Raw genomic sequence first — 11,403 nt, 5'->3', positions numbered from 1 at the left:
CTGGCGGAGGTGGGGCGATCTCTTCCTTGGTCTGTGCCTTGCCTGGCCTCTGAACCGACTCAGGCAGGGGAGCTTAAGCCGTCTCCTCTTTAGCTTGAACCTCAGCCTCCCTAGGCTTGACTACTTCCTCTTCCCCCCACAAGTCGAGCGGGGGATGCTTCATTAAGAATGATAATCTTGGTTAGCCCAGGGAGGGGAGCGCTTGGAGCTGGAGGATGCTGGCCGACTTTCGGGACTAAGGTAGGAGCGATTGCTTCCACTCCTCCTTCCAACCTAACTCGAGCCAGCTTGGTACTTCTGTGAGGACCTCAGCCACTCACTTTCCCTAGCCTTCTCCTCTTCTTCTTCTCGGCCTGGGTGGTAGCACTCGGCCTGGCTAGTCAAGTAGCCCTTTCGACAGCATTCGCTACTACCGCCTCAGCCTCCTCAGGAGCTATCTCATCCCTCAGGCACTTTTAGGGCCTAATTTCCAACCCTGGTTGTGCCTCACCTTACTCTTTGAGTGGGAGTGCTAGGACTGTAGCTTGGATTTTATCCTCCTCGGTTGGCGGCACATGAGATAGGCTGACCACTCGGAGGATAACCAGCGCAAAGAGGTTGCTGATCTCCATTGACCTAGTATAAGCTCGAATCTTGTCGAGCCCCCGCTTCTCCTCATTCATAAGCAGGCCCGGCTTCAGCACATTCTTCTTGACCTTGGGCCAAGTTAGATAAAGTAGGATAGGATTGGCCCCGAAACTCACATGAACTTCTCCTTCCAATCTTTGTGAGTTAGGAGCGTTCGAGATGAGTTTGGAGCCACCCAAATTCTGGAGATAGTACTGCCCTTCCTTCTTGGCCATCTTGACACTGACCAGATGTCCTAGCATGCGTAGACTCGACACAACACCGACTCGATGGCAGATCATCACATACACCACCAAAGTAGCGATTGAGTTCCTCTTGATCTGAGAAGGGGATACTCCCAAAGTTTCACAAACCAAACGGATGAAAGGGCGCATCGGTAGACAGAGTTCATACTCCAAATGTTTCAAGTAAAACAGAGCCCTATCACTGCCATGGTGATATATAGCCTTTGACCTCTCTGGCGCCAATAAAGTGAAGGCCTTAGGGAGGTCGAAGTGATCATAATAAGCTTAAAGATCTGTTGCACAGACTATCAAATGGAATATGAGGAGGAGGTTGATCCTCATCTCGTAGCAATTAGAAGTGAAGGCAGGGAAAGCCATCGCAGTTCGTCGAAGTTTTTGTCGGAAATTGTTCGACACATAGAGCTAGGGTTTTTTGAGACCAGGTGGCAAATAGTTTTGAAAATTAAACTCTTCTCAGAAATGGGCTACATATAGGCTCGAACAGAGACACGTGTCAAGATCGGAATGACCAACTCGATTAGGAACAGATGGCTGAGATAAACCTCGAAACTCAAACCACTTGTACGGGAAACAAAGCACTTCCTGTTGATCAATATTCCACCCATCTCGTAAATCAAAGCGATGACGACGCATCATATCTAATGACATCAAAAGGTCACTTCAACAGCAACCCATCACTTTATTCATGAATGCACCTCAAAACTCACAAAACAGCAACTGTTTGAACTTCCACCCATACTCACCCGACTGAGTTCGAGAGGAAGGGGGCACTGTTATAGGCTGCAAGTTAACCAAGTATTAATCAACAGCTGGGAAGCTGACACATGTCCCACTCCACTCTTAAGCAGATTACTCTAGCAACCAACAACTCGAGTTGTTCTAGTGACCGAGTCCATTGGTCGACAAGAAAGACGATACTTGTCAACCTATTCTTCAGGCCGAGCCCACTAGACTCCACAATCGACCTACTATTTTAGCTGACAACTCACATAACTGACTAAAAAGGTATTGTGTCCTCAAACCCCCTACAGACAACTAACTACCCTTACATTAACTACTCTGACAAAGTCATCATTGCTCTAACCCCCATAGTCTTTATGACTCATCAGACCTAGTCAGCACCAAGCAGCTGCTATCATCTTTGCACTAAATACTTGGATGACTCATCCTCATATGCAGCCGACACCTGTAAGACACCTGCCGAGTCAGCTGCTTACATGGACTCTGCCCAAGTTACCTTTTTGCCCTTTCGATCTACTATAAAAGGAAGTTGTAATGTATGAGGTAACTTCTGCTGATCCATGTAACTCTGAAACTTTGGATTAACTTCATCCCTTATCTTATATTTCTCCACTCAAGCTCAAACACTGACTTGATCGTCGGAGGAACCACCGAAGAACCCAACTCAGGCCTCTCACGAGTTCTTCATGTGCACGGAAGAACAACGGGTCACAGAGCCAGTCATTTGAAGGAGCTAGAGGACCCAAACACCACCATAATCCACCCGCAAACCTCATGTTTGATAACTATCATCAACACGCTCTAACTTTGAGATCTTTTTAGAGAACCCATTATCTCAAAATTAAAGGGGAATTTCTGATTACCCCTAAACTTAAGCGGAATTTTTTTATCAAGGGGGTTATCCAATAATTGTCCAAAGTTGAGGAGGACTTTCCAATATTTATCTGAGAATTAATACACATCTAAATTTTTTGTTTTTTATAAGAGCAACAACGAAAAATTGGAAAAGTTTCACTTAAGTTTCAATCCCTCCCCCTCACAAGTTGTCCACTTTAGGAGAGTTTAAAAAGTAAAAAAAATTGTCCATTTTAACCCTCCCTCCTTTCCCCTTACTAATTAAAATTGTAAACAAACACACATTTTTGGAAGTTTACATTATAACCTTCCTACCCCTCTTCCTTCCATCCTAGAAACTTATTCAAACTCATCATACTGTTGGGGGTTAAATAAAGGGTTAATTTTCACTTAACCTCTCTGAACATGGGAGGTTGTTGCGCATAACTCCTTGAACTTCGAGCTGTCTCACAGAACTCTCATGAACTTTGAACTTTTTCACTGAACCCCCTACATGTAATTTGGAAAAAACTAAACTTACTAAGAGAAAAGATTGTAAACTTTGCCATATGTCATTTACAGACAATATACTCCTCGCCTAAATTTTGAATTTTTTTAGTCTTAGTAAAATTCTTGTTATTTGCAAATTACATATAGAGAGTACGGTGATAAAGTTCAATGCTGAGCGGGCGTGAGGCGCGGGAGGGCGCTCGGGTCGGGGGTTGGTGAGACACCCTAAAGTTCAAGGGGGTTATGTGAGGTAAACAAAGTTCGGGGGTTATGTGCAACACCCCATATAGTTCAGGGAGGTTATGTGAAATTAACCTTTTAATTAAACTAGGCGTAATCTTGTTTTTCAAACCCCAACATATTAACGTTTACGAATTATAACCGTGGAAACTTCCGCTAATTAGCCCTTTTTTAACTCAAAATTCGAAAGGAAAGAGATGATGGCAATGGAATCCCTCATACCAACCAGCATGCGCCCTTGTAAATCCCCATTAAAATTTCTCAACAGAGCCAAGATTCATGGCTCTCGTCGCTCTTCAGTCATCGTCACTGCAGCATCTCGAGACCCAAACTCTGAGCAGCAGCTGCTCGACCTCTCAGTCCTCCGCTTCACTTTAGGTAGCTCACTTCATCTTCTTCACAATTATAGAAAAAGATGGGTTTTTAGGGGTTTTTTATAGGCTTTTTGGTTGTTTTGCAGGGATCCCAGGTCTCGACGAGTCGTACCTCCCAAGATTCATCGGCGCAGCGTTCGGTTCCCTCATTATCGCCAACCATTTTCTGTCTCCGTCTTCTCCGAGTCCAGCTCAGCTGGTACTGTAATACTTCAGATTTTAGTTTGGTATGTTTGAGATTTGATTGTTTGTGTGTATGCTTTGGTGCAGAGATCGGAGGCTCTTGGTACTTGCTTGGCTGCATTCTCAACGGCGCTGCCGTACTTGGGGAAGTTTCTGAAGGTAACTGGCTTTCAATTATGAGATGCTTTGTTTGTTTCGTGCTTGGTTGTGGAATGAGCGTAAGGTGTTTGATTGAATGCTGAACAGATGTTCAGACTTGATTTGTAATGTGATGCTGCTATATACAGTGTAATTCCTAAGAACACTATTTATAACCATGTCATAGATGAGAAAGTTATAATTTTTAACAAGGTGCTTTCCTGGCTTAAATTGCCAATTTTGTGACCTATACCGCTTCTATATTTGTTTAATTTACAAAGGGAATTGGTTTACATGACATGTCCTTGAATGTTATATGTATTGGGACTCGTCTTATGACTAGAGAAATAACCCCTTGTTTAGAATTTAGAATTTTAGGATGTTCGTTGTGAACCTTGTGTCTTAGCTTAAATTTGTAGTGGTCTATCTCTATAGGCGGCTTATGGAACCATTTAACTTGGTCCATCAGCATTCTATCAAGTTTACACTTGGTTTTCTCATCACACAAATGGTCGATCACATTGTCGTACATTATATGTTTTGAACCTGCAGACGACCTTTTCATCTTGTTGCGAAGCCACTCACTAAAATAATAAGTAATCTGCACTACAAGCATATAATTTCTTATCGGCTTCTGCGATGGTTTGTGCAAACCTGCTCAATCAAGATTGAGCAAACTCATTGGATTTTACGCATCAAAGTAGTTTACCCTTAAGATTTGTAATTAATTCGGGAAAGGTAACTAGACCTAAATAAATTTCCCCTTAGTTAGTTATTGTCAAAAAGTGGTAAATCAATCTAAGAACAAACTGAAGCTCACCTCTTGGTGGGACTTTGAGATACTTGGCCAGTTGACCCATAAGATTTAATCCATAATGTTTCAAAGGCCATATTGTGATCTAAATAAATAGCTTAAACTTGAAGCATGATATATACTGAGATTTGATTCACATCCTGAAACAACAACAACAACAACAACAACAACAACAAAGCCTATATCCTAAATTTTTGGGTTTGTCTACATGAATTCTATTCTTTCATTCATTTCTTTGACTCATCTCCTCCTTTAACTTAACTATAACTTATCTTTCTTAATTGTTTTAAACCAAGTTCTTTTAGGTCTACCTCTAGCCCTCTTTGCCTATTACCTCTAATCTTATCACTTCTCCTAGAGGGTGCATCAGTGGTCTCTGTTGCACATGACCAAGCCATCGCAATCGATAATCTCGGTCAAAGTTGTTGAAGGATATTAGGAGAGGGTGGGAAGCCTATTCTTGATTCTCTTAATCAAGGTTGAATATGAAGGAAGGTCATCTTAGTTGTTGGCAAAGCATATATTGATAGTGCAAGACTCGTCCCAACTGATAGTGAGAGATTTTGCTCTACTTTGGCAACTTTCCTTGTTGGTCAAATATGATTAATGTGGATTAACTAAGAAGCTGGCGAGTGGCTACATAAATCTCCAACACCTTGATAGGAAACTTGATAGCTTATTTTAAAGTATAAGCTCTCTTTTCTTAATGAACTGAAATTATGGAATTAATATGGTAAAAAGGAAGAAACATAGACACTATGCCTGGGGCATCAGTTTGGGGTATAGACTGAGGGATCAGGAGGTATTGGCATTTGAGTTTGTTATATCTGTTTTTATAGGCAAAGAGATACAAAATAACTTGTTATATAATATATATTCCGACAAAGCAGAAGGATAAAGAAAAGAGATAGAGGTGAAGAACAAGAAATATAATGAGGAAACGGACAAAGAAAATAAATTCTAGATGCAATGCATTCTTAACATTCACATGGAGAGAACAACATCATGTATTTTAATGAGGCTAGTCCCTTTTAAACACACAATAGGTTTGTTAGTTTGATGACTTAAACTATTTGACTGTTTAGTTCACCAGATCAGACAAAATAGGATGCTTGTCTATGACAATTATTGATAAAGGAAAGAAAAGGACATCCTCCTATAAATCTTCCTACTTTTATTTTCTTTTGACCTATACAATACTAGATTTTGTTCTTCAAATGATAGGTTGTACATGCATCTTCAAAATTTTCTTTTGATGTACCTCTTTGTTATTGTCTTTTTTATATGTATTTCCCTTCTCAAATTGTATAGGTTATTTAGTTTATTAAATGAATACTCTCTTAAAGTGAAAGTAGTAACGAAATATTCTTCCTTCAATTGTAAATAACTTAAAAAACTCCAGATCCTACTTGCTCCCTAAACCATTAAAATTATTTGTTCTTACCTCTTGAACTATTTTTAGTCTCACTTTATCCCATGAACTCTCAACTTTAGTACCTAGTTACCACTTTCCATTACTAAATAGAGATGTCATGCCGCATAATCTGAGGACCTCCTCTTTAAAATCCCTTTAAAATCCCTACGAAATATAAGGAAAAAAGATAAATAAAAAATAACTCTCACACTCCTTAAAACGTGAGACCCACTCCCATCAGAGGCTTTCATTTCTTTTCTCCTTTCCTATTCCAATTGCTCATAGCTGAGCCTAAAAATCTAAAAAATCCAAATCAAAGTTTTTAAAATTGACCCATAAATTAATTGATATGCTACAACAAAATATAATCCAAAATAATTCAAATTTTGGCAAAAGTGTTTTAGAGTTTCATTCAAATATCATTTGAGTATCATCCAAATGACATCCAAAATGAACTACACAAACATAACAAACTCCTAAAAAACATAAGCTATTGTCCCTATTCAGCACAACACCAAGCAACCAAAATACAACAATAATAATTTTAAAACAGCCACCAAATTAAAGCTAGATCTAGACCTACCTTTAAGGTGGTTTATCATTTTTTATATGTTTCACCCTTCCATCATTCTCTGCAACTCTCATCTTCTTACCATTTACCATGCATTGAACCCTTTTTCTGCAAATTATTAAAAATGTTGGTACTCCTTTGCTAGCTACTACAGAAAAGGAGTGTGCTTTGTTGTTTTGCAGAGAAGATAAGGGTGATGGCTTATTGTTTCTAGCCAGACCTAAGACAAAAGACGCGGACCTCGATGGAGGCTGCATAGAAAAAGCTTATGGTGGATGAGCATATTTAGGGAGGTTCGAACCCATAAAATTGAAAATTTTTGTTTCTCTTATTTGGTGGACTTCCTACACTTACCCTCCTCATGACTTGTGTTAATATAAACAAAATGAATTAGTAATCTCATATACTAATTATGAAACCTTCATGAATAGATAACAAAATCTTTCTTTGGTTACATTTACTTCATTTAGGGAATCGATTTGGCTTGATTGTGTAGGAGCATAGACTTATTAATATCCAGTTTGTAGTTCACCGCTAATTGTCCTAGTGTATGTTTTCTTCTTAAGTTTCCTCTTTTCTTATTTATGTATAAAATAGAAGCATGTTAGTTAATAATACTTACACATAGATCACTCACTATTCGTGTACAAAAATATAATTACCTTTTCTTTGGAGTTATTCATTTGTTCTGCTTCTCTTTTATTAGGACACTTGCTGGAGTTATGTTCTGCTAACTTACGTATACTACAATGCACGACCCTTCTTGCTCTAGACATCTTGATTGGTCGCGCAGGGGGTTTGGAGTTAAGCTCATCTTTATCCCTCTTCTTTGGTCTACTAGTAGGTCTTATACACATAAGCGGAAGAATGTCTTCCTCACATACTAATTCTCACTTGTTAGGACCGTCAGTTGGCTAAAGCATATTAGTATAATCCCTCAAGAATGCCTCTCTATTGTACTAACCATTGACAGTCTTCTAGGTAGTGTCAATTAAAACAAATGGCTATAGCTGCATGTACACAAAGAATACCTGTGAGATCCTAATTAAAACAAGCATATGCATTTTCTTTCAACAACACCTTCTATTGTTTGTCAGGACCTCCGTGTACGTCAAACTCATCATTGCCTTATCCAGTTATGCTCAAATCTCCCACTTGCAACTTAGTCTTATCCAACTTCTTTTTTATTCTTAGACAAACTTCCCTTTTATACTTAAGCATTTTATCCCTTCTAGTGTTAAGTTTGCCCATCATGTACCTTCTGATCTCCTCTAACTTGTGAATAATTGGCTTATCTCTATGCTGCAAATGGATGAATTAAAAGCTTCGCACTTGTTTAAGAGTGAATCACATTTGGACAGGGGCAAAAACTCATGCCTAGCCCAATGATCAATGGTTTCGCCATCATATGATTATATGCTTACTTGTTCTATTTTTCCATCTTCTCCAACCAATATTTTCAGGCCAACCTTGTTGCTCTACATCCATTCCATAGAAATTCTTTCAATATTTTTCTTGGATATTTCCTTTAACATTCCCATATAAATGTCATCCACAGAATCTTACCTCAGCATAGGCATTATATCGTGGAGAGCTTGTAATAAACCCGACAAATGCAAAATAAAAGTTAAATTAATATGACTAAACTAAAAAAAGAAAATCTAATACTAACCTTTCCTTTTGTTGATATAAGATAAATGTCCATCCATGCTCACTTGTAGTTCCCAAATCACTAATTACTTGTTTTAAAATCAATTGCACGATTATGTAGTTGCATTGTTTGCTACTACAGCCTAAGCATGAAAACATACATTATTTCAAATATGAGTGCCCCAGTATTGCCAATCTTATTAACCTTCAAGTTCAGTGTACTGCCTAGATTGGATCACACTTTATCACAATAAATTGTCTTAAAAGTTGATTTTTTTAATGTTCCTTGAATTATTTGCGCTATTCTTCTTTTAACCCTAAAAGCTTTATTCCTTGAGCATGGAATCTGATATCTTTTCCACACCATATCAACAACATTACTCCATTTTATTCTAGGATTCTTCCTAAACACATCCGAATGTTTCCTTGCAATAGCTAGATATGTGACATGTTTGTTTTGAAAATGCTTAAGACAAATATGATGATCATAAAATGATTTCACTTGCATTGTTTTCAACTTAGAATCTAGCAATTATGCAATTATAATCAACATATATAGGTTTTAACGTATGACCCGTACTCTATGCTAATCATTCACTTTGAAATTAAGAGTAGAGGAACCTACCCTTGCATATTTCCTTACAACCTGTCTAAATTGATCAACATCGTGAAAACACAGCTCCAAACAAAGTATTGGATTATCTATATTAACTTTTTCATTAAATTCAGGGTATTGTGGTTCTTCATCATCATCTGATTCGTGATGAGTCATCAACCTGTCTGAATCATTTCCTCCCTCATCTGTGAGATCTTATTCTACACCATCAATCGCTTTCATTTTCTTATGCAATTTCCTTAAGAATTCTCACATTGGAATATACTCATGATCATTTTTTTCTTCCTCCAGCTTTGTGTATTTATCAAACAAATCCAAATTATTTGGATCTTCTTTCTCATTGTCATCATAATAAGAGTGATATTGTCATATTTAGTCCTTACTATTTTTTTAATTGTGCATCGTCCTTCATATTAAGGTCCAGGGTGTATAGGTACATATTAAGAGGGCTGCGCTTGGTCAATCAGAATAGGATCATATTGTTGAGTTTCAAAGGCTTGAATTTGGTCAATATCACCCTCCAAATGTTCCATCTAAATGTTTAAAATCCTACCCTTAGGCATGCTCACTAAAAGACTTATAATATCTAGTGTTACCAATGCGCAAGGCACAATGCGATCCTTTTGCGCATACATAAACAAAGCACAACACAATTTGCGCGCATGAGTGAAGTGAGGCCCACAATGCATACATAATTTTCAAGATAAATGATCAAGCATGAAAAAACATATTTAAGAATTTTACATAAAAAAATGTTTAAAGATAACTAATATTTGCTACCAAATTGCAAAATATGGTATTGATTCTTAATGCTAACACATCCAACATAGTAGCGAAGTTCATAATTTTCCAAATCAAAGGTCAATCAAGACTAATATCGCAACAAAATCAAGTAGAAAACGAAGATTAGTTAGGAACCTTAAATGAGCGACTAAAAAGGTTTAATAGGTGTTTATTTCGCTTTTTAAGGTTATAAGTTATCGGGTATAAAGACCCGAGTGAAATGTTAAAGAACAAAAACAGAAGAGGATATCTCTCACATACACGTTGTACTTCTCGTAGTGTGCTTGTGAGTCGCAAAAGGTGCTGCCGCATCCAATGTGGGGCACTTTGCCACTGCTTCGCATCATAGGGCGCGTGAGGCATGAGCCTTTGATAAGGCTGAATTAACATCATCATCAACGATCCAGACTAAATGATGTTCCAGGGATATAATAATGCAATGTCTTATATTTACCATTTTCACCTATTTACAACACCAATATATCTCTTATAAGCTCTGTCAATCATAAACATCAAATAAAAAATAATTTAATAAACCCTTCTATATTACTTCAATCTGTGGTCAAGTTTAACATGCCCCCACAATGCAAACCCACCCAAAACTATCCGTCTATACTTGTTTGAACACATAACAAGATAAAAATTATTAAGTAGAGTAGAAACAATCTAGCAAACAAAAAAGGTAGTTATTAAATGTAGTTAAAAAAAGAGCAATTCCTCTTTAAACTCAGTACAACTTAAAAAACTCTTGCTTATGACAACGCCTTTATGTTACTCATAAGTATAGTGCATAAAAAGCATTTGGCTCGTTTGTCATGTTAAAGAGTAGGAGATCACACCAATGCAATTATTTCAATACAAATCATGTTAGTCAACTCCTAATTCTAATAAACAAGAAATTTTTTTATTTTTCTCACAAGGTCAAACATAATGCAAAGCATCACTGATGACAGTTTGAAGATATGTGTATGTATGGGATATGTTTGAGATGATATCTGCTATAGAATGATTTTTTTTCAAGTGTTATTTGCACTTAAATACCCCTAAGTTTATCCATATTATCTTGAGGCAAAGTTTTCAGATAAAGTAAACGATTTAACATATAGAAATTCAAAATTTTCAATGAGATGTCACATAGTAACAATCAATTGAATCAACGAATACGAGAACATGAATTTTTGACAATATCGTGAAAAATCCTAGCAATTCAGTAAAAATTAGATAATAACATGATAAAAAGCCTAATTATGAATTTATGATGCAAAGATAATCTGACAATGTATGACTAGATAATTCCAACAGAATCGAAAGGGATTTAAAAAAGCCCTATTTGTGCATAAATAAGAACCCTGCTTTTTCTAACCCTAAATAACTACATATGAAGAATTGAACATGCCTTTTGTAAAAATAAACAATGCAAGCAATCTTAAAAGGGGATTAAACATGCCTTGTGCTAATCTTGCACGCGGCAGGTTTAGTCATTTTTGACAATTTTTCTCCACTTATCCTCTAGTTAATTATTTTTGTTGTTTTTATGTTGTAGGGATTACACGAATTTATGAGATATATTCCTTAGATTTTGACACATGACACCTCCGTTAGTTTAATAATGAAAGTGGTAACTAGATACCAAAATTGAGAGTTCACGGGGCAAAGTGGGCCT

The 11,403-nt window shown here is 37.3% G+C and overlaps 1 protein-coding gene across 2 annotated transcripts in view; it reads left to right on the top strand.

Annotated features, from left to right (window-relative positions):
- LOC109826327 (protein COFACTOR ASSEMBLY OF COMPLEX C SUBUNIT B CCB2, chloroplastic) overlaps positions 3,344-11,403 on the top strand; it is a 15,259-nt gene continuing 7,199 nt past the window's right edge. Inside the window, exons 1-3 of one of the 2 annotated variants that reach the window (XM_020393348.1) lie at positions 3,344-3,575; positions 3,658-3,770; positions 3,842-3,913. In XM_020393348.1, coding sequence (XP_020248937.1) covers positions 3,395-3,575; positions 3,658-3,770; positions 3,842-3,913 — 366 coding nt within the window. In that variant the 5' untranslated portion in view covers positions 3,344-3,394. The remainder of the gene's footprint in view (positions 3,576-3,657; positions 3,771-3,841; positions 3,914-11,403) is intronic. The other variant, XM_020393347.1, reaches the window with a different exon arrangement.

This window comes from Asparagus officinalis, chromosome 10 (assembly GCF_001876935.1).
Source record: "Asparagus officinalis chromosome 10, Aspof.V1, whole genome shotgun sequence".
In the NCBI taxonomy this organism is placed as follows: domain Eukaryota; kingdom Viridiplantae; phylum Streptophyta; class Magnoliopsida; order Asparagales; family Asparagaceae; genus Asparagus; species Asparagus officinalis.
This window is presented reverse-complemented; position numbering and strand designations above follow the sequence as displayed.